Below are 22901 nucleotides of genomic sequence, written 5' to 3' on the forward strand. Positions count from 1 at the left end.
TGAGGCATACATCTAGCCTCGGTATTCCTACCCTTCAAAAGTTAGAAGTGGGTTTTGAACTCAATCCCGTCAGAGTCGCAATTCACAAAGATCTCAGCTAACCAATCTAGCAGCTTGCGATCTTGTGATAATTGCTTCGGTTCTTTCAATATTAAAAAAAAAATCCTTGTCTACCTGCCGCCCCCACCGTCATCTCTCTCTCTCTCTCTCTCCCTCCCCTTCCTGCGGAAAAGTTTGCCTGAGAGTGCGCCAACCAATTGCCATCTCAACTTCTTCTCTATTTTGATTTGCGCTGGTATCCTTACAGATTCGGCGTTTTTTTCCATTTTTAACAGCTGGGACCAAACAGGTTTAAGAGAACAGGACTGGGGTTTAAGAGGGTTCTAGACATTTTTTATTTTCACTAGGGTTTTTGAAGCACAGCAAGGAAGCGTAGGTGAGGCGAGCCTCTGCGAGCGTTGCGGGAACTCGACAGCGATTTGCACAGAATGAGTCGAAGGTCTGCGCGCTATGTCTCTGCGATTCTTCGATCAGAGGCGGCTATCTCAAGTAGCGGTGCATCCATCAAGGTGCTCCCTACTCGACAATGCATTTAACCAGTTGCTCTCTCTCTCTCTCTCTCTCTCTCTCTCTCTCTCTCTGCGTGTGTGTGCCTCTCTCTCTCTCTGCGTGTGTGTGCTGATGGGCGCCCGAACTGATTGTTCTTAATACCACATCATAGGGTTCACAGTATCGCAGACAGCTATCAACTCTGTGCTCTAGGAGAGCACTTTCTTCTCGCTTGAAGTCTGGTGCGTCCTTAAAGAGCACGAGTGCATGGCCTAACCTGCCCTTATTGCAAGCTCGTTATGAGACCACCTCGGCAGCTGCTGTGGATGCTGCCCCTGCCAGTGCAGCGGAGGGTGTGCCACCAGTCGAGGCGGCTGTGCCTGCTTCAGATAACATCAGCTCAAAAGGAAAGGAAACACCTTCAGCTCCAGTCTCAGGAGAGAAGCACTCTTATCAAGCTGAGGTAATTATTCATGTTATTTTCTTGCATATGAATAGGTTACACACACATCTATTCTCAATGCGTGCAAAATTTGTCAGACTGATCATTCACTCTGAGCTATCCATATCCTTTTAGGTTGGTTCTTGCATCTTGTAATGGCAGAAATATTCTTAAAGATGCTGATTTAGTTAATTTTGTCATGTATGTTTTCTATTTTTTCCTTCCTTCCAATGGTAGCAGATAGTTAGTCATGTGTTTTGCAATGGTGTATACATACTTACAGATAGTAGTTGCCTTTTGGATCTCATTCTGGCGTGCACATGTATGCACCCTCTCTCTCACACATACACATACACAAGTGTACACACAACATGTGTGTATCTGTGCGCACAAATGTACATAGCTGTGCTTGCCCTCATGCATGCAACCTCTCCCTCACACATACACTTACACAAGTGTACACACAACATGTGTATATCTGTGCGCACAAATGTACATAGCTGTGCTTGCCCTCATGTGAAATTTTGTTTGAGATGTTTTGCAGGTTAGTCGCCTTTTGGATCTCATCGTTCACAGTCTGTACAGCCACAAGGAAGTTTTCTTAAGAGAGTTAGTCAGGTCGGTGCGATTGGTACAATCCAATTTTCCCATGTTTCATTTGATCATTAAGAATTATGCTATTTGTGCATGCATGCTGTGTTGGTTTGGTAGTCCATTATCTGTCAGCAAGGCTGCCGGAAACTTGTAAGTTTAGCATGTGGAATTAGCGATAAGGAAAATAATAAAGTGCATTTTTGAGTGCTTACATCTGTTGATAGTGTATTTATTTGATGGAGATTTACATTTCAATTTGGAGGTGGCATGTCCACTGGCCTGATCACATTAAAGAAAGCATGACAAAACTGTTGTTTTTAACCCTTCTCCGTACATATCAGACCATATAAGCAACTGTGTTTGTATGACTTTACTTGAGTGGAGGCAGATCTTGTAGCTTTGGTGTATAGTGCTTTTTAATTCAACTGTTTTGGTTGCAGTGCTCATTGTTTAATGAAGCTTCTAATGCCTGTAATTATATGCTTTACAGCAATGCAAGTGATGCACTGGACAAGCTAAGGTTTTTGAGCACAACCGACTCAAGTTTGATGGGTTCAGGGTCTGACCTTGTTATCAGGATTCGGGCAGACACAGATAGAAAATTGCTTATAATCACGTAGGTTATTTCTGGTGTACTTGTGTTTTTGTTTATCTTATCATGGACTATGAGTGCTTAGGTAACCTTGGAATGCACTTGCAGAGATTCTGGAATTGGTATGACCAAAGATGAGCTGATCAACAGCCTTGGCACCATTGCGCAGAGTGGCACAGCTAATTTCGTTAAGGCCTTAAAGGTGAGAGCTACATTTTGTGGCAAGTCGTGTCTGTTTTGGCTTTTGCTGTAAGTACTTTCGTCTGATGCAGGTGGTTTCTATTTGAAAACCAGGAAAACAAGGACAGTTTGGCTGGAAGCAGTAATCTAATTGGAAAGTTTGGTGTTGGGTTTTATTCTGCTTTTCTGGTTGCTAACAAGGTAAGACAGTTATTCTAGAATTTAATAGTAGGCTGGGCTTATCCTGGAGGTATATATAGTTATTCTAGAATTTAATAGTAGGCTGGTATCGTCTTTGGATATAATTATTTACCTGAAGGGTAGCAGCTCTCAAAGCATGAATCCAGTTCATTCTTAAGCCACAGTTGTCTGACATAGATGATAGCAAAGCTCATTTCTCTAGGAAAAGCTTGTATTGTGCAGAACGTGTTGCCAAACGGTTCTGCCCACTAAAACCTTTCCTTCAGTACAGTGAGTGTAGTCCATATATCCTGCATGACTTGAGAAGGTTCATCAGTTTTTGTGTCGGATCACTTACACATATAGCAGACAAGTTTGAGGAGCCATCGGAGAAAATGAGGACACAAGTAGTTTTCAATGGAACAAAGAGTGGTTGTATGAGTCTCTCGTTTGAAATTTTGTAAGATTGCTGTTTATTTCCATGTTTCAGGTAGCTGTGTCAACCAAAAACCCAAAGTCTGAGAAGCAATGGGTTTGGGAGGCTGAAGCTGACAGTAGCTCTTTCGTCATTCGAGAAGAAACGAATCCAGAGTTCCTTATACCACGGGGCACTTCAATCATATTACACTTGAAGGTGACTTTCAAGTGTTTCTACTAAATCACCTGCCGTCTTGAAAGATGCCTATATTATTGCTCTTGGATATTGCAGGATGATGCACATGAGTACACTAGCTCAACAAAGATCCAAGATCTTGTGAAGAACTACTCCCAATTCATTTCATTCCCTATTTATGTAGGGATTGAGAAGCATCGCCAAGTGGAGGTTGGCCTACCAGCATTGCGAACTGTGGCTAGTTTTTGCTTGGTTGTCTTTTGTGCCATCTGACTTGTGTATCTTGCAGGTGAAAGACGAAGCTGCAGCTGCAGAGGGAAAGGTAAGCTTGTTGGCATTTGTAAGTCTGGACTCTCTATTGTAAAGCTACGAATTGAGGGTGTTACTTTTCCATCTATTTTTGCAGGAATCCACAAAGACTAAATTGGAGAAATACTACACCTACGATATTGTGAACGAAGACAAACCCATTTGGGTATGCCTAACAATGTGTTTCTTCATTTAAGAATTATGGCTCGTGAGACTTAATAAGATGCGACTGCTCTTTCTGTTCAGCTGCGAAGTCCCAAGGAAGTGACAAAGGAAGAGTACCATGCCTTTTTCAAGAAGACGTATGATAAGCATCTTGAGCCTATGGCATACACTCATTTCAGCACGGAGGTATTGTTGTCTACCCGTTAACATGCAATTGATTCTGCATAGTATGCACCTGCACTAGAGCAAAGTCCGACAATTTCGGCATGGTAGTATGGTTTTACTTACTCTCGCTGTACCTATGCAGGGTGAAGTGGAGTTCAAAACTCTTCTGTACATCCCTGGAATGGCTCCTATTGGGGCTGATGAGGGAGGCAAAAAGAATATCAAAATGTATGTGAAAAGGGTGTTTATTTCAGATGACTTTCATGGCGAACTGGTGAGTTTCAACAACATCTCAAGCGAGAACTAGGTGCTGTCCATTGAGTAATGTTCTTTCTTAGTGCCCTTTTCATATCATCCCTACAGGCAAACAGCTTTTTGTGTTTGGCAGTTTCCCAGATATCTGAGCTTTATGAAGGGTGTCGTGGACTCGGATGATCTTCCCCTAAATGTTTCTCGTGAGCTTCTCCAGGAGAGTCGCATTGTATGTCGCCAGCCTACATGCTTCTTATTTGCTTTTTTGGGTCTGTTGTGCATTTGCTTAGTTAGCCATATAATTGCAGGTAAGGTTAATGAGGAAACGTCTTATCAAGAAGTCGTTTGATCTCTTTGATTCTCTTGCAAAGAGCAGCAATAAAGAGGTAATTGGCTATATCCGAAGAGGTTACTGCCAGAAAGTTCATTTGTGCAGGCCTGTTGTGAGTTACTTGCTTCATGAATGCAGAATTACAAGAGGTTTTATAAGAATTTTGGTAAATACATTAAGCTTGGTGTGACTGAGGACCATGACAACAAGAAGCGCTTGGCTACCTTTTTGCGTTACTACTCGTCACAGCATCAGGAGGAGATGACTTCACTGAAAGCTTATGTGGAGAACATGAAACCAGATCAGAAACATATCTATTATTTCTCCTCAGAATCTGTGAAAAGTGCTCGAAATGCACCCTTCCTGGAGCAGCTTAACAGCAAGGGTTATGAGGTAAGTTCCTTTGTCTTGTGATGTGTATTGTGGTCTTTATGCCTTTTGCGCTATTCTGAAACTTGTTTTGCAGGTCTTATTCATGACAGAACCTCTTGACGAGGTTTCAGTCCAACATCTTAAGTACTTTGACGGGAAGAAGTTCATTGACATTAGCAAGGAAACTTTTGATCTAGGTATGTGCTTACACACATGGTGTGAGAGATTATTTCCTTTTATAGGATTCTAGCTTAATTCTAGTGCCGTAGTCAGCTTTTGATGTGTTACCTTAGGGCTTTTTGCTTTCTTTTGTTGCAGGTGGTGATGATGAGGAGCTAAAGAGGTTGGAGGATGAATATGGCATGCTTTGTGACTGGATCAAACATCAGCTTGGGGAGAAAGTCGCAAGAGTTGAAGTATCTAGACGGCTAGCCTCTTCTCCGTGTGTTCTTGTGTCTGGCAAAGACGGTTGGTCTGCCAACATGGAGAGGTATTATTGTAATTTTAAGGTTTTTCATTTGGCATAAGGCGTATTATAACTCTAATAATGGGAATTTGTGTATGCAGAATAATGAGGGCTCAAAATTTGGGAGACACTCCTGGTTTAAGGGAGTACATGATGTCGACACGAGTATTTGAGATCAATTGCAATCACCCTATAATCAAAGATTTAGATGTGAGTATACTTCAATGATGATGGTCTGTTTTGCAGTGTTTTGAGTATCAACTTATCCTGGTGGTTTTGTAATCCTTTATGGGATGTCTGCAGGCTGCTAGAAAGGAAGGAAAGCCAGGTGCCAACCAGACTGCGGATTTGTTGTATGAGATAGCCTTGTTGTCAAGTGGTTTTGTGGTGAGTTCAAAGCCTTAATGCTTGATTTAATTGGTTTTTCTCAAATTGCTTCCATTAAATGGGGTTTGGATGATTGTCAATCTTTCAGCCGGAGGACCCTGCAACTTTATGTACCAAGATATATGAACTAATGTCTTCAGGAATCAGTAGCAGTGGCTCAACTGGAAGTAAAACGGCAGCATCGCGACCTACACCCCCGCCGCCTAGATCACCGTCTGTGCCCCCGCCACCTAGATCACCATCTGTGACAGAAGCAGAGATTCTCGAGCCGGAAGTTAAACCTCAAACAGCCTCTGCCTAGTGCTGCACCCCTCCCTGCAATTTTGAATCCTTAGGTAGAGTGTCTACACTTAATCACGGTATAGGTGAAAGGAGTCGGTGGTCTTCCTAGATGTCACTTGCCAACTGATTACATTACGCACATTATGCTGCGCCATGGTGCAGCCAATGGAGGATTTCTTTTCTACGGCTCGCCCACTCGGCAGCTATGAGAGAAGGTGTTTGATCCTGACTTTGCAATTTGAGGCAGAGATACGTATAGGTGTTGGTTATACCGAGCATTGTAGCAAAGAAGTGATTTTGTATCATGAGGATCTGTCATTCTCTGATTTGGTGCTTATGCTTTGAATTAAAGCATATGGTGGCGAAGAGACGTGTACACAAAAGTACTACTTGTGAATAGAGGGTTTTTGGTGCAGAGGTTTTGTTAAGATATTAGTGTCTTGGCGTGTGCATTATTACTCTTTGAGAAACTGCCTTTCTTATATCAGAAAATGTATATTACATGATAGCTTATTGCTGCAGCAACACATCGTTTATCTTAGTGCCACAACTTGCGATAAAATATTTGGCACTTCTTTGTGTTTGCTGACATAAGCTACATAAATAGTCATTACTTTCTTGAAGCAATGTAATCGTGCCACTTTTTAAAGCTGGTTTGCTAGCATTGGCCATGAAGGCGGAGTTTTGCGTTATGTTAGGTGATTACCATGTGAGCCTTAAAAAGCGTTCGTGCAGGTTATATTGGTGACTGAATAAGGTGCTATGTCTAAACCAGCCAGAGACCTGGTGTCTTCCTGTCTATATCATCAGCTTTCGTAGATATTGGAGTTGGACATGGAGCTAAGAATTTTTTTGGCGGTGAGGGATGCTGAGGTTTAGAGAAATGACCTCCCGCTTGCTAGAGGATGGGTATGTACTCACTTTATGTGGCAAGGCATGTTGTGTCTCTGAGAATTTACCGGAGTTCGAGAGCATGCAAGTAATTGGATCTGCTCTCAAGAATAGTGATATCTTACATGTGTACACCTTAGGGGGTGGAAGTAGGTGCACTTGCTGACTTGGATGTCTATTGTGGATGGTTATGAAGCAGGCACTAAAAATGCAAGTTGCGCATGTCATGTGAGTCTCCATTCTCCACCTTCAGAGACAGATGAGTCCAGTCATTTAAAAACTTGTAAGCCTTGTTTTCATTGAGGATTCTTTTCAATGACTGTTTGTATCCTGAATAATCTTGATTCGTGGTATCATCATCAATGGGACTACCAACTAACTGGAGTTCAGCAAGTCATTAGCGGTGTATGTGTGCTGGTTTGCATTCATATCCCAGGAGTCTCATAATCTGATAGACATTTGTCTACTTATTTCTTGTCACAAGTATATTTGTGACTAGATAAACAACTAGCAGAAACTCCTAGTGCAAGCTCATAGTGACCATGATAGATGCAAGCTTTAATCATAGCTTGTCCAATGGGATGCATATATCATTGCAGGCAAAACAAATCATAGCAACTAGCATAATCACATGACCTCAACGGCTGGCTTGACTCTGATGCACTCAAATACCTGCCAGAACTCTTATTTGGAAGTGCAGTGGTCATACCTAGGAAATAACATTGATGTATATTTCTTTATATGTTTACTCATGCTACTCACACCCCCATTCCATACCCCACCTAAAGGTAACAAAAAGTGGTTTGAGAGGTTTGAAGATGGTACCTTTTGTAAAGTGATCAAAATATTGTCTAAAAAAGGTACCATCCTACCAACAAAAACTCCAGTAAAACAACCACCCTCACATGAAAAGCTCTCATGAGCCTAAGAAAGCGTCAAAAAGTGCGACTTTAATAAGAATATTTAATAAGCTTGATGATCCCTATTTGCAGCTTCTCCTTGGGATTTTTATTTCATCAATGCTTCCTGCTCAACCTTTTTTTTGCCTGCATACAATTGGTAAGCATTTCAACATTAAAAGGCTCTTCATATTTCTTGATCCTTGAGCCATTTATATATGTTTTCTTTGGAGTCTCATGTAGCATTGTAAGACTAACAACACAGCCATTAGCGAGATTTCTTAGGAAAATGGACCTAGCCTATAGGAGCAAGCTTATACTTGTTTTCATTAAGGGTGTATAGAAGCACAAGGATGCTCTTCTTTAACTCGTGATAACGCAAATTTGGGTCTAACTAGACTTTGTCTCTCTGTTATACATTGCATGTAGTGCTTGCCCCATTGAGTTTTTTGAGTCCTTCTATCTGTTTGAGAAAAGAGAACTTCAGTCCATAGTGTCGAGAGAGCAAGCATTCCATTGGAAGAACCATGCTAATCCAGAGACTAGATTAAATAGTGTAGTCCCCATTGAGGTCTTGTAAGCTGTGCAATATGCCCCTAACACTCTTGGTAGTTTTTATATCCCCTTTTTCCATTTTAGTAAGTTTTGCACAGAGCACTTTGTTAGTGCTCTCTTCTTCTTCATTGCATTGAGGATGAATTGACACTTTATCGATTCCACGTAGAACCATCATTGCCCATGCAAGCTACTTGGGCTGATTGTGCTTGTGGTTTCAGGAATTGCAATTAGTTTTAATATGACCCAAGTATCGTATCTCACTAAGAAAGAATTCACTTTTACACAAAGCTTGTTAGCACGCAATTCTTCAATGAAGAATTGCTTTTAAGTGCTCTTGTGCTCTATCAATGTCTTGGAATAAATGATGCTACTGCCTCCAATGTATGATCTTTGCTTTTGAAAGAGGCTTTCCGTCAACCTATTAAAGGTTGCAGGAGCATTCGTAAGGACTTACCCTACTTTTACGCAAAACCTAGAAAAATAGAACTTCAAATGACACCGTACATTGGTTAAGGACACAAGCTTAGCAAGCATCATTGATTAGCTACTTCAAAATACATTGCAACAGTATAATGAAAACAAGAGAAAAACATTGGTTTTATTGCTTAATGCTCAACCACACTACATAAGGGAGCATGTGGGAGTGAAGAGATACAAATAGAACAAATTAGCTCATGAGAGGATGTGGAAGCTATCACAAAGGTCTAAAGCTCTTGAGGTGACAATCTCTCCAACTTTGGAACATTCAACATGACTTGAAATGAGCTATTTATCATAATGAGCTAAAAAACTAGGATTCACACTAAACCAATCAAATGAAGTAAAAAGTAATCCGACTGCCTAGTTTAGGGCTTCACTTATAACAAAAAAGCCACTTTTGGACAACATAATGGACAAAGATGGCAACCCACATTGGACTTGTTTGTCCTCAATGAGTTTTAATAGCTTTTTCATAGCTATAGCATACATCTCCGTCTAATACACACTTTTGGGTGCACAATGGGCAAAGGATCTGAATTGCAACTTTTTTTTTTGTTAATGCACTGACATACACACCTAGAAGCTAACAAATCAAAGATCTCGATCCTTCTTGCCATTACAATGGCTGATTCAAGGGTATTATATATATAAAACTTCATTGCAAAATAATGAGGATATATATTAGAAAAGAGAGCAAATTTTACTACCGTACAAGTTGAAGCTCGCATAAGTATGGATCTAGGTTTACAATACATTGCATCTTAGTGCATATTTTACAAGTCTCAAAATCCTTTCTCTCAACATGCTTGTGGTCTGCTTGGAAAATGACAGCCATCTTAGCATACTATTCATCAACATTTACTCATAACCTCATTGGATAGGAGTAGGTCTTGAATTTGAATCTGGATGACTAGAACCCATGTTGAGAAGAATGGTAGGCGGCACCCCCTCTTCCCCCAAGAGTTGGACATCAAAAAGCTTTGGACTTCACATGTTGGTCCTTGACAACCATCGTCAAGCAACAAGGCACAACCATTAACTGCATACACACCGACAATTGAATGAAGAAAACGCTTTTATGTTAAAATGTCTGCAGGTCTCGAGTGCAAATTATACGACAATCGGTGGTCCCCACCCCCAATTGTACCTAGCTAGGTATGCGGTGCCTCCCTAACAGAAGCTCATGATGTTGAGGTAAGTCACAATGTGGGAATTATTGGTCACAAGAAGTTTTGGACAAATTCTCACAATAATTCCCACATTGTGACTTACCTCAACATCATGAGCTCCTATGAGGGAGGCACCGCATACCTAGCTAGGTACGATTGGGGGTAGGGGACCGTTGGCCCGGTGGGGGGGCCGGTGGTCCCCTGGCCCCAATCATACCTAGCTAGGTATGCGATGCCTCTCGAGCAGAAGCTCATGATGCTATGCATTGTATGAAAAACACCGGAAAAGATTCCGTTTTCCTACATGAGAAAATGTCTAAATCTTCTTTTTTTTGGGGGGGGCGGGGGGATCCCGACCTTAAGTACATGCTCTTGCCGTTACATTGGACTTTCAAGGCGGCTATATATTTACATAATAGAGCGGATAGAAGGGCCTTTTGATTGAAATGGATTTAGGATTGCTGAATTTCCTGATCAATGATCCATCGTCGGCTTCCCCATTTCTATTTCTATTGATTTAAACGAAGGTGGGATCGTCGACGTTCTGTTGCATCCTCTCTCCTACCTTTGTCGCGCTCGCCCATCAGCTTCTTCACAGCTGATCATGGCGCACCATTCCGATCATGTATTCGCTGCAGGTCTCTGCTGCCTCCCTCCAGGCACTTCCTCCTACCAGCAGCTCCCTCTCTCCAGAATGTGTGTGTCGACGCAACCCTCTACGACCTCTGTGCAGAGGTGAAAATCCACCAAAACTATGTCAACAATCTGCATCCTTCACCGCTTGAGTGCATCTACTTCTTCCCTCTGGATGAAGAGAGCGCCATTTTTTCCTTCTATGCAGAGCTCGACGGAGTTCTTGTCCAGGGCCGCATTCTAGAGAAATCAGAGGCACACGCCCGATACAAGTCTGCCACCATGTCGAATCGCTCGGCCATGTTGCTGGAGCAATCCTCTGACAACATCTTTCAATGCAAGGTAGGTAATTTGAAGTATGGCAGTGTTTGCACCATCACTCTCACATACTTGACACTGCTGGAGCAAGAGGGGCGCCACAATCGCCTCACTCTCCCCATGACCATTGCGCCCAAGTACACACCTTTGAATCTGGGGTCCACTCCACCGTTCTCCTCGACGGAGATGCCCCCCCACAAGGCCTACCGCTGTCACAATTGCCTATGCTCGCCCATAAGCGGCACACGCCACCATTGTGATGAATGTGCTTATAACCTCTGTCAAGGATGCTATGGGCAGCATGACATGGGGCATCCTTTACACGCCCATTCAGGGCAAACCCCAGCCTCTAAGGAGGCACCAGAATTGCACAGTCCATCTACCCAAACCACTTTGCAGAGCAACATGAGAGACCTTATCATCAAGGTGAACATCACAATGCCCTCACCCATAGTCTCTGTCGAATGCCCAAGCCATCCTAGCGAGACTAAGATAACTCAAACCAACAATCTTTCTACTCACGCCACAGTATTTTTTCAGTCAGGATCCGCTTGTTCTCTCTTCAAGGACTTCATTGTTTTAGTCGAACAGCGGCGTTGCTTTGAGCCTCGTGTCTTATGTGAGCTGGATGTGGCCAACCATACAGCAGCGGTAAGCCTAGCTTTTATACCACCTCCTATCAACATGCTGTCTGCTAGCCAGATCCAATGTGAGCTTGTTTTCTTGATAGATTGCTCTGGCAGCATGGCAGGTTCGTCCATAGCATGTGTTGGTGAGTGTATGCAGCTCTTGTTGCGCTCGTTGCCTGTTTATTGCTACTTTAACATCGTCACATTCGGCAGCACATGGTCTTCCTTGTTCTCCGACAGCCAGCCATATGATGACAGATCATTATCAGCTGCCTCGGATCACATCTTTGGATTAGGAGCTAACATGGGAGGCACAGAGATTTATCAACCCCTCCTCCATGTGCTTTCCAACAAAGCTCTCCCTGCACACCCCCGCCAAGTTTTCCTCCTCACTGATGGGCAAGTGACTAATGTGAAACAGCTTGCTCAACTCGCAGCCCAGCATTCTGTTAGCACAAGGTTGTTCACGTTCGGGATTGGGGACTCTGTTGATAGATTGCTTTGTAAGAAGCTTGCACAGGCAGGGCGCGGGAAGTGCGAGTTTGTGACAACAAGTGACGGTAGGCAAAGTGCGGCCATGAGAGCAAAGGTTGTGAGGCAAGTTACTAGAGCAATGCAGCCAGTTCTCACCGATGTGATTGTGGATTGGAGACAACTCAGGCGGCCTATGCACGAAGGAAACCATGAAGAGCAAGAGAAACCTACATCTATCAAGATGCACATTCTAGATTCGTCAACGCCCAACACCAGCTTTTTGCAGTGCCTGTCGGTAGCTCCTGCCATCTTCATGAGCAGCCGCTACCTGCTGCATGCAATGAATGTGGCCTTACCTGAATCTGTTTGGAGGCAAGCCGAAGGCGGCCCTAGTGCGGTCTTCAAATGTGAAATCTCCATAACCGCATGCAGCAATCAACCTCTTGAGAAAGACCAATTGCAACATTCAGTGTTGTTGATGGGTGAGCAGATCACGCTTGGAAGAGTCATCCACACTTTGGCAGCAAAGGAGAGGATAAGAGAACTTGAGGGTAGACTGCTAGCTTGCTCTGGCGAGGAGAGAGAGAAGCTAGAGGATGAGATTTTGTTTCTGTCAACTAAGTACACCATTTCTTCTAGTAGAGCCAGTTTTGTAATCGTACATAATGGGAGGGGGGACGGGAATGCAGTCGAAGAAATGGCTCTTTCATTGGAAACGGAGGCTCAGAAGGATGAAGATGATGTGATTCCTCGTTTTCAAAGTCATCCATTGGGGATGGGGGTAAGTCCTTCACGCAAATTTACACAGCTTGCAAATGTGGGGCCATGTCTACAGCAACTACAGCAATTGCAAGCTGCATTGAGCAGTGTACCATTCGCAAGTGCTAAAGCAGCTGGCAAAGTCCACCTTCAAAGGCACTTGAGATTGCCTGGTGCTAGTGCTTTTCCTCAAGCCACAGGTGCTTCAAAACTGACCGAGAATGCAAGCCCTGTTTTGCAGCCAGGGGCGGGTACAATTAACCAGTTTGCAAACTTGGCTTCTTTCTCAAATGTCTCACCGAAGAGAGAAGTCGATGGTCTTAAAGACCTCGTTATGCTACAATCAGCCAATGGTTCTTGGCAAATGACACCTGCGCTTGTTGATATCGCGCGCACGCTCATGATCACATCATGTGTTGATTGCCACTTCACAGCACTGACAATGCAATCTCTGCAAAGTGTAAGTAAAGAGCATGGAGTTGAGGATGTGGCAGTTGCAGTCATTCTAGCATTGCAGATCCTTGAAACCCATTTTAAGGAGAGGCATGCAGAGTGGGAAATGCTGGCAAATAAAGCCCAGTTTTTTTTAAGAGAGATTTGCAAAGTGGACGCAAATGCACATGAAGAGATCAACAAGAGCATAAAAATCTGCCTTGCTTACGAAAATTCCTAGGTTTAGTGTAATCCCACCTACAAATTTTGAAATTTACCTACATCTACTTTTTTGAAAGTTTTAAAATTCTATGATAATCCACATGCAAGAGGTCCTATATTTGAAAAGTGGAGATCTCTTTTAATATCTAATGCACACATATATGATATTATAAATTTCCATGATATGCCACTAGCTTTGGAGTCTGCCTTGAGACTTTTGTCTTTAATTTGTCCGTTCATAAATTATTTCCTTTTTACTCAAACTAAAAAAACTTAGCTCTCAATATTTTCTGCCTCTCCGTTAGGAAATTATGGAGATCTTTCTAAGATTATTATTATTATTATTATTATTTTTGGGGGCGTTCTCTTCAAGAAATAGCTGGGGTTAAAGAAGAGGGGTCCTCAGAACAATCGTTCAAAAAGCGTGCTTATAGGCAGATTCTTTCCACAACTCCATAACGGATGGGATGATTGAGGAATGCCTCTTTTCAGTTACATTGAGTGCACCTTGTCATCTTGGAGGGAGATTCAAGGATTGTATTCTTCTCTTTGCAACATCTCCACAACTTTCTTCTCCTCTCTTTCTTGCACTGAAGAATAATGGCTTTCTCGTCCGCACCCATAGGCCTCCTCGTCGCCAAACGTATTGAATATCATCTACACATTGACTTGGATCCTCAATATGAGCCATTATGTAAGCAAAGCAAAACTAACACACAATGACACTCGCGAAGAAAGAAAGATTCAAAGAAGAAAGAGCAAAATATGTAGATATTTGGTCCATGGTTCACTTTATCCTTTGAATACTAAGACAAATGTCTCTCTTGCATTTGCAAATTCTACTGGTATATTGACCTTTATTGGCGATGGAGAGGATTGTTTGCTTGGCTATTGCAAAACTCTAACATCTTTAGTTGCCTTAGATGCACAATTTTAGCTTACGTTGGCATTTGTGCCTATAAATAATGAACTACAATAGAAGAGCAGTTTCTAGTGCTCTTCGCTACAAAACTGGTTCTTTGGTCTCTACTCCTTCCTACCTAGCTCGACTGTTAATTGATTTAGCATGAACCTTTTAAGATTCATTCTTCTTCAAATTGTCTCAAATGCTTGCCACCCTGCAACATTATGTTAGTGTAGCTGAGGTAATGTGTCGTGCTCTCTACAGTGGGTGCTCCTCAGTGCAAAATGCATGACATCTCACTCCAACAGGATGACTACATAGAAAACAAGGAATGACAGAGAAACAACACATAGACATCAACAATAGAACCTGAACATATGGGATTCGACTAACTCAAAGAAACCCGTACAGACTCCGGCATGGCAACACACTAAGCTCCAGCCAAGAACTCATTGGTACAATGGGGTGTCGAGGCTCAAATGTGCGGGGATGGGGCAGACGACGAGCTGTGTATAACTCAAGATGATAAACTCTAAACTACTGACCACACAAATTATATGATCTCGTAACCTCAAAACAGCTATGGATATATACAACCATAAAGAGCCACCAATGGCTCACAAATATCCAATCCAGCTAAGACTATCTCAAAACTGTGGTTGTGGTGGTCTGGCCCCGCTTTGGCTAGACCACCACCCGTATGCCTGCGACGTTATTGCCCAGGCAAAAGTCCGTCCAATGTGAACCCCAACCCATGAACCCCAACCCAACTGCAACTAACCGTTTGTCCAGTGCCTGTGACACTGTAGCCCTGCTACATATTGCCCGCCACAAAACCACTCACCATGTCGGTGAGAGGAACACTATGCTGCAAAGAGAACCAAGAAGTCACTATACGTACAAAAGAAGACTGAGCAATGTGGTCCTGTCAAGTGAGAGAAAGATCCGTCGCCACTACTGCACTTGAAGTATCTGCCTCTGGGGGAGGAGCCATCAAATCGATGGTGGGAGGCTGTTGGTGATGAGCTCTGCTGCTCTAGACGAGTCGTCTCCCGGTGACTAGGGCTGCCACCTACTGCACAACTGATGGAAGCGCCCGGCTTGAAGTGTACTCAGGTTGTCGACTAACACGACCATGTCGGTGTGCACCGGCAAGGCTGTCACAAGGAACACTCTGTGTCGAGTGCATATGTGGTAAGGAAGTCGATGGTTGAAGCCCCTGAGGATAGTAGGTAAAGTGCTAAGGCTGGCTGTATCATACAGGAGTGTGTGTAGAGGGTCCCATGAAATGGGCAGAGCTTCCTGGCTGTACATACCGAACAGAAGTCTGTACCTGTATCCCCTGGCCTGTCCAGCCATATCCACTACTCACTAGATTTTGAAATCCCATACCACTGTGGAGTAGCACTTCCCGAAGTCCCTGCATGTGAGCTTGAAGGTCGTCAATGATTTTAGACTTTTCTTGCAATGCGTGTCGCAAAGCAAAAATGGTAGTGTCTCTATCCGCAATCGTGCTCTCTGCGACACGCAGAGAGCCCTCTGTAGCTACGTATGTAGTGGAGTGGCGCTGGTGAGTAGCAACCAACCGCTCTGCCTCAAGCTCAATATTAGCAATGGCCTTCCTGGACTCTTGCAATATGTCCTCCGATAGCCGAAAAAGTGATGTAGATCCATGCAGAGAGCCCTCCATAGCTGCGTATGTAGTGGAGTGGCACTGGTGAGTAGCAACCAACCGCTTTGCCGCAAGCTCAATGGTAGCAATGGCCTTCCTGGACTCCTGCAATATGTCCTCAAATAGCCAAAAAAGTGATGTAGATTCCAAAACTATGGAAGATCTCGCAGCTGTGTCAAGTGGGAGAGGGCTGGCAAGTGGCACTGCTGATGGTGAACTGGGAGCAGGCCTCTCTGGTGGAGTAGAGAGACGGGTGGAGTGGCTGCACGGGATAGGTACATGAGAAGAGGCAATTGCAAGTGGGGCACGGAAGCTAGTTACTGTGGTAGGAATGAAAATGGCAAAAGTAGAGAGAGGGTCACACATTGTAGAAGCCACAACTGGAACATGCATAGTGTGATCCAAAACACCCGAGTATACCACCTGCTTAGTAGAACAACGGGCGGGAGTATACGAGGAGCATCGTATAGGGTGTTTCACCCAAAGTTGCTGACTCTCAGATACTGGCAGCGATATTAGGGATTTTACTGTGTTCTTCACCACTCTAGCCCTCTTCTTTTTCTTCTTCTCAAGTAGATCTGTTGCCTGTTCAATAGATTTCTCTTTTCCTTTGAGTTTCTACACTGCATATCCACATCCACATCCACATCCACATCCACATCCACATCCACAGGGCTAACATGTACGTTAATGACCCAAGCCAACAAAGGAGCTGCAAAGCACTGAAAGCTAAAGTACACAAATTGTACCTGAGCTTTGTATCTTTTGGCCCGGGATTGTAAGGAGGTAAAGAGAATCTGATGAAAGCCACACAATATAGTGTCGATGAGGCAGAGACAACAAGATTAGATGATTGTCTATGCAAGAGTAGAATTCTTTGATGAATGGTAGTGTAAGAGTAATTTGCAAATTTCCTAAGAACGGACATGTTGGTGTCGTGCAAAATGCTCATGCAATGGAGTATGAATGTTTAACAAATTTAGATGAGATTTAGGCTTGCCTTTGCTTCCATGGAGAGGATTAATCATGCAACTAGGAGAGGCTTAAATATTTGGGATTTTCCAATTGACAAGAGGGGAGACAACCTTACTTGGAATGGGAAACTTATTTGATTATGATAAGGTTACCCTTTAAAACTGGACTTCCTCTTGAGAGAATTAGACATTGACTTAATTTTGTCACTAAAAAATTTACACACATAATTTATAGAGGTTAAAAAAGAAGATTCTATTTCTTCACTTAACTTGAATGCACAATCAAAGAAAAAGTTGTGAGCTTTTCATAAGAGCCTTTCTTTTGCATGAAATTATAATGCCTCTTTTAAAAATCAAAGATCAAGTAGCTTGATTCTATGGCTGTGCTAGTTGCCATGCGAGTACCTCAATGAGAGTATTTTATTGTGGTGAAATAGTAGGCCTAATGAGCACATGATTATCAAAATCAAAATTATGATTCATGTCTATGTTTGAATCCATTGTTCAATGCTGTGTTAACATGAAAAATAACCAAATGCCTTGTATAAAACAACACCTTGCGAATTTTTTCTAAGCTGAAGTAATTATCAATAAGCAATCGCAAACTAGGGATGTCGATTGGGCATGCTAAATCAAAGCACAAAATCAAGATGACTTGCCAAGAGCAAGTCCGATGTCAACAACGACTCCAAAATCCTCCAAATTGTCATTCGAGATCAAGTAGAAACCATATGAGCTTTGATTGCTTGAATTAGAAAGCTTTGGTGAATACAAGGCCTTTGAAGCTTGAGGTCCTTGCTTTGTTTGAGAACCCTATAGTGGTGGTGCTTGAGACTTTGCGGGGTAATGGATCCTTGGCCAATGCAAAAGACCAATTTTTTTTTTTAATTGTGATTGCCTTAGGATGTGAAGCCAAGCCTTACCACCACAGGGCAATGGCAAATAGCACACAACCGAGAGGGGAGGAGGAAGATGAGCCACTTGCAGAGCATGTCTCACCGCGAGGAAAAACAAAAATTGCCCCTTGTAAACTTAGAGTAGCTTAAACCTTCCCTAGTGGACTTCATGCAGGTTAAAATAACTCAGGGATGTGTGTGCTAGAGAGATTGCACATGACAACCATGCTACCATATATGTGGTAGTCATGTGTGTGATCACACTTACGACTGCCAGGACACTTTTTCTCTCTTAGGAAGTTTTTTCCTCCGTGCATTGTACATACACTCATCACTCTAAGGCTAACTTATCTTTCTATTTGTGCACTAAGCAATATACTCTATGTTGTGTACCTTGAGCTTCTTTATCTTCTCCACCTTATGTGCGTATCTGTGCAACCCTAATTCCAACAATTGGTATCAGAGTAGGTTGTGTTCTTCTGCGCATGGTCACCAGCATTGCCAACACCCCCTGCTCATGTTCTCCAACTTGGGTGAGCTTTGGTGAGCATCAGCATCTCGAGAAATACTTCAAGATGGCTTGTAGAGCTGGGTGTGCCTAGAAATTTGATTCAAGCTCTTTTTTGCCTTCGTTTTCACTATTTATAATATTGTGCAAATTTGGATGGTGATAACTACCCACTGTGGCTTATATGTTAACGTAGGTTCGTGTAAAAGGGCATTTGGAATGTTGTGCAGGGCATTGATGTGTGTTTGGATATAGGCTATGTTAAGGAGGTTGTAGGTTCTAGCATGCTTGTTCCTGCTAGAGTTGTTTTGCCTACAACTGAGCAATCTCATTGGGATGTAAGAGATGTGCATGCTCATACAACATTGATTGCATTATCTATGAAGCACACTATTACTCCTCACATTCTCTTAGAAAATTTAGAAAAACAGGCCTGGGATACTCTGGCTAGTCTTTATGCAATTCACAATGAGGCTAAAATTGCAACTCTGGATTCGAAGGCTATTTCACATGCTGTAATGCATGTTTTGGGCATGTAAATTTTGCTAGTTTGCTACGTTTGCATAAATATTATACGATCTCTTCTTTGCCGCCTCTTGAAGCACCTTCTAAGCATGTTTGTGAAGGCTATATTTTGGGTAAGATGCAACGTTCAAAGTTTCCAAAGGATGGATCAATAAGGAGTACATGCAAATTGTAGTTTGTGGACCTATGCAAACTCCATCCTTGGGTAATTACCTGTACTTTGTGACTTTCGTTGATGATTACTCCAAGCATGGATGGGTATATTTGCTTAAAGCTAAGTCTGAAGTGTTCATGTGTTTCAAGAAATGTTTGGTTATGGCTTAAAAGTTTTCTAAAAGTACTATGGGCACCCTCCGTTCAGATCAATGGGAAAGTATATATCTCATGAGTTTAATGCATTTGTGGTTGGTCATGGGATGAAACACCAATGTACAATGCTATATACACCTTAGCAAAATGGTGTTGCTGAAAGAAAAAACATGTCACTTACGGAGATAGCATGATGTATGGTCAAGAGTCAAGCTTTACAACATTCGTTTTGGCTTGAGGTTATAAGGTTCTGAAAATGTTACGGATCAGCCTATTTTTGATGTAGATGTACATGATGTACTTAATGTGAAAAGGGCTAAGAATGAAGGGGCTAGAGATATGTTAAAATGGTTGGTGCATACTTTGCATGACAGTAAATTGGACGCACCTATGTTTAGTCGTACTCGTTCAAGCTCTCGTCATTCATCATATGCGCTAGATTGTTATGCTTTGGACATTTCTAGTTTATGTGATGAAGAGGAACCTCTTTTTTTTTTAAAGCACAAAAGTCAAAAAATTGGATGGCTGCAATGCAATTAAAATATGATGCACTCATAGCGAATGAGACATGGACTTTATGTGGTTTGCCTCCTGGCAAAAAGGCCATTGATTCAAAGTGGGTTTACAAGTTGAAACGTAAGCTGGACGGTGAAAGTGATTGCTACAAGGCTAGACTTGTTGTAAAAGGTTATGCACAATTGAAAGGCATTGACTATGAAGAGACTTTTGCTCCTACTTGTTGTATGACTACTATTTGTTTTCTATGTGCATTGGCAACTCATTTTGGATGGAATGTACATCAATCATACATTGTTATCGCTTTATTGATTCGTGATATATTTGAGGAAATATATGTAATGCAGCCTAATGGTTTTGTAAAGAAAGGACAAGAAAATAAAGTGTGCAAATGTAAGAAATCTTTGTATGGGTTAAAGCAGTCTCCTCGTGCTTGGTATAAGTAAGTTGACACTCATTTGGTTAAACAAGGCTTTTGCAATAGTCCAACTAAGAGCTCCTTGTAGTCAAATGTGAGGTGCTGTATTACTCATCGTCGTTTTGCATGCAGATGATTTGTTGATTACTCGTCCAAATGAGATACAAATTGGTGAGTTCAAGGCTAAATTGAATTCCACTTTCAAGATGCAAGGCTTGGGAATTTTGCATCATTACTTGGGCATCATTAAAAGTAGTGTGATAGAGGTATTGCTTTATGTTAAGCAAGATACATAGAAATATTACTATGTAAGTTTGGACTTGAGGACTGCAAACTTAGTGCTATTCCAATGGAAATATGTTTAAAATTGAGTCTTCATGATGCTGGAGATCTTGCTAACGTCACTCTTTATTAGGCTATTATTGGATGCCTTAGGCTGGATATTTAGTTTGCATTCTCACAAGTCAGTAGATTTACGCATAGCCTAGGGTCTAAGCATTGGTAGGTTGTCAAAAGGATCTTTTGCTACTTGAGTGGCACTATACATCTTGGGTTGTTTTATTGCAAGGAGGGATCATTGCCACTAGATTTAAATTCTTTTTCATACTTGTAATTCATGGTTTGTGGTTAGTATTTCTCCATATGGCAAATATGTCTCAAGTCAACCCTAACGATAAGCGTATCTTTCTTTCCAGTGAGATGGTCCCACAATAAACATATGACATTTTTGAATATATGAATTGGATTGAGCAAGAGATTGATTCTCAATCTTGACCAATAGGGCAACTCATACCATATTGAGAATTTGTTTATCCCCAGTGGAAGGCACCCTTCATATGTCTCCTTTTCCTCCAAACATTCTCGAGCGGACATTCTTACTAAATCCCTTTCCAAGAAACCCTCTTGTATCTCATGATTTTTTGGAAGATGTGCTCAATGCACTTTGTGAAATTTTTTCTTCAATTTGTCAAAATCGGTGTGCGGCAAGTGTGGACCACATAAACTAACGAGGAAACCATAATTCATGGGATTGAGGGGTTTTGTGCTTACTTGAGCATTCTCCAAAACCAAGATAATCATGCATCATCCACATTAAAATGCCTCTAATGTATGCATTGCATCAATTTGTGTATAGTCTCATGTCCATGACTTCTATGCCAATCCATAGTTATAACTCTTCAAGTAGGGGACAAAGATATACATCCATATTCTTCTCTTTGTACGACTCAACCCAATCAAGCTCAAGAATGAATGTCCTTTCTTAGTTGCTAGCCATGGTAGAATATTATAGTTGACAATGACAGTTGGCCATACACTTTAATATGTTGATCACCTTGTAGGTTCACTCTGTTGGACTGTTTGGTCTAGCCTCAATTCTAATGGCACAGATATAGGGTTAGATTAGGCCACACCTTCTTTCCTCAATTCCTAGCATACACACATCCATGGAAACTTAAAAACTTCCATAGAATCTCCCAAGTTTAAAATTGAAGAGAAGAAACCCTCATTCGCTCCTCCACGCACGGACGCGAACAAGTCGAGAGTGCATAGGCCCACCTGTAGAAACCATGTTTCCTCTTGCACAGAGAGAGGTAAAAGCGCCGATCTTTCATCAAGCAAGCACACCCCCAGATTTGAAACTCATAGCATCATGAGTGATGTGGCAAAAATGAGTCTTTTCACACCATTTTGTCCCATTTTTAAACCTTTTTAGGGCCATTTTTGACCAATTTTGAAACCCGACAGACATTTTTTGTGGGAAAATTACAAGCGGACTTCGAATTTCTCCAAATTTTATAGGCTTAATCCTTGATATACAAATTCATGGCCACATACCAAATTCTTATTTTTGACCAATTTTGAGGCAATTCACGCATCACTGCACACATAGATAATCACCGCACGTGTCAAACTTCCAAGGCGAGATGATCATATCCACACTTCCAACTTGGATTACGTACATTCTAAAAAGCTCAAAACATATCCTAGAGAAAAAAGAAGCCACTTGGCACCACATCCAAGGTTTCGACACCCTGTCCCGGTATGTACATGCGTGCGACTACGAACGCGTAAACATGACTATTTATAATGCATACATTGTCCACCATACTTGAAACCCAATATCGCATTGGCAAAGCTTCCACATGTATGTGTTTACATTTGTATGTACACACGTCCACCACTATGTACATGCCAAAAGTTGTTTATTAACGGCAAGATGACAAACCATTTTTAAATCTCGTTTGTGCTTTCAAGAGAAAAAATGCAAACGGACTCAAGAAATGGATTGCCATCTTTTTGGGTTGCTGATCACGTAGGCTAGATGCCTGCTGTCCATTACTAACCTATGTCTGCTGACCTTTAATTGTATAGATTTATAATTTATGAGCCAGACACAAACCTCAAGACACAAACTAATCTGCTATGGTGCGCTACTGAGCAAAAGAGGACTGGCTCTCTCGCAGCACTTCTGTGTGTCTTGTGCTCTCTCTCTCTCTCTCTCTCTCTCTCTCTCTCTCTCTCTCTCTCTCTCTCTCTCTCTCTCTCTCTCTCTCTCTCTCTCTCTCTCTGGATTGCACGTATCCAACTCCACTCTTACACTTCCCTTCATTTTGGTATGAGAGCTTATATGTTCTCAAACTATTCGAGGAGGTCTCTGAGAATGAGAGTACACTTCTTGGTGATGAGCAGAGAAAGGAGCCATGAGCAAGATAGAGGCATCATAGCCAAAGGCTTTGGCAATCATGAAAGGCTAAGAAAATCATAGAAGTGTGGGCCATGGGATTGCGAGCAACAATGCCATGAATACTATGCAACAATTATTTTCCACATTTGG

At 42.1% G+C, this 22901-nt stretch overlaps 2 protein-coding genes across 2 annotated transcripts; both read left to right on the forward strand.

The window, feature by feature from the left end:
• Positions 1-402: 402 nt before the first annotated feature.
• On the forward strand, positions 403-6571 carry LOC147452436 (heat shock protein 90-5, chloroplastic-like). The gene is made up of 20 exons (XM_086518136.1): positions 403-569; positions 722-1012; positions 1536-1609; positions 2076-2201; positions 2286-2379; positions 2472-2558; positions 3028-3171; positions 3247-3360; positions 3440-3472; positions 3557-3625; positions 3706-3810; positions 3932-4063; positions 4178-4270; positions 4350-4427; positions 4511-4765; positions 4839-4941; positions 5063-5234; positions 5312-5420; positions 5514-5597; positions 5686-6571. The coding sequence occupies exons 1-20, from the start codon at positions 489-491 to the stop codon at positions 5896-5898; spliced, it is 2457 nt and encodes an 818-aa protein (XP_086374262.1). The 5' UTR covers positions 403-488; the 3' UTR covers positions 5899-6571.
• Positions 6572-10235: 3664 nt separating this feature from the next.
• LOC147452437 (uncharacterized) lies at positions 10236-13501 on the forward strand. Its single transcript, XM_086518943.1, is given in 2 exon segments — positions 10236-10561; positions 10564-13501. Coding segments are annotated over 2 exon segments (2880 nt in total). The 5' UTR covers positions 10236-10480; the 3' UTR covers positions 13363-13501.
• The last annotated feature ends 9400 nt before the right edge of the window (positions 13502-22901 follow it).

The sequence above is a fragment of the Adiantum capillus-veneris genome, chromosome 8, assembly GCF_014529385.1.
Source record: "Adiantum capillus-veneris isolate H3 chromosome 8, ASM1452938v2, whole genome shotgun sequence".
Lineage (NCBI taxonomy): Eukaryota > Viridiplantae > Streptophyta > Polypodiopsida > Polypodiales > Pteridaceae > Adiantum > Adiantum capillus-veneris.

Coding starts and splice junctions, on each gene's coding strand:
- LOC147452436 (XM_086518136.1), top strand. CDS start 489: ATGAGTCGAAGGTCTGCGCGCTATGTCTCTGCGATTCTTCGATCAGAG. Junction 2,380..2,471: donor ATTTCGTTAAGGCCTTAAAG/GTGAGAGCTACA, acceptor TTTGAAAACCAG/GAAAACAAGGACAGTTTGGC. Junction 3,473..3,556: donor CTGCAGCTGCAGAGGGAAAG/GTAAGCTTGTTG, acceptor CTATTTTTGCAG/GAATCCACAAAGACTAAATT.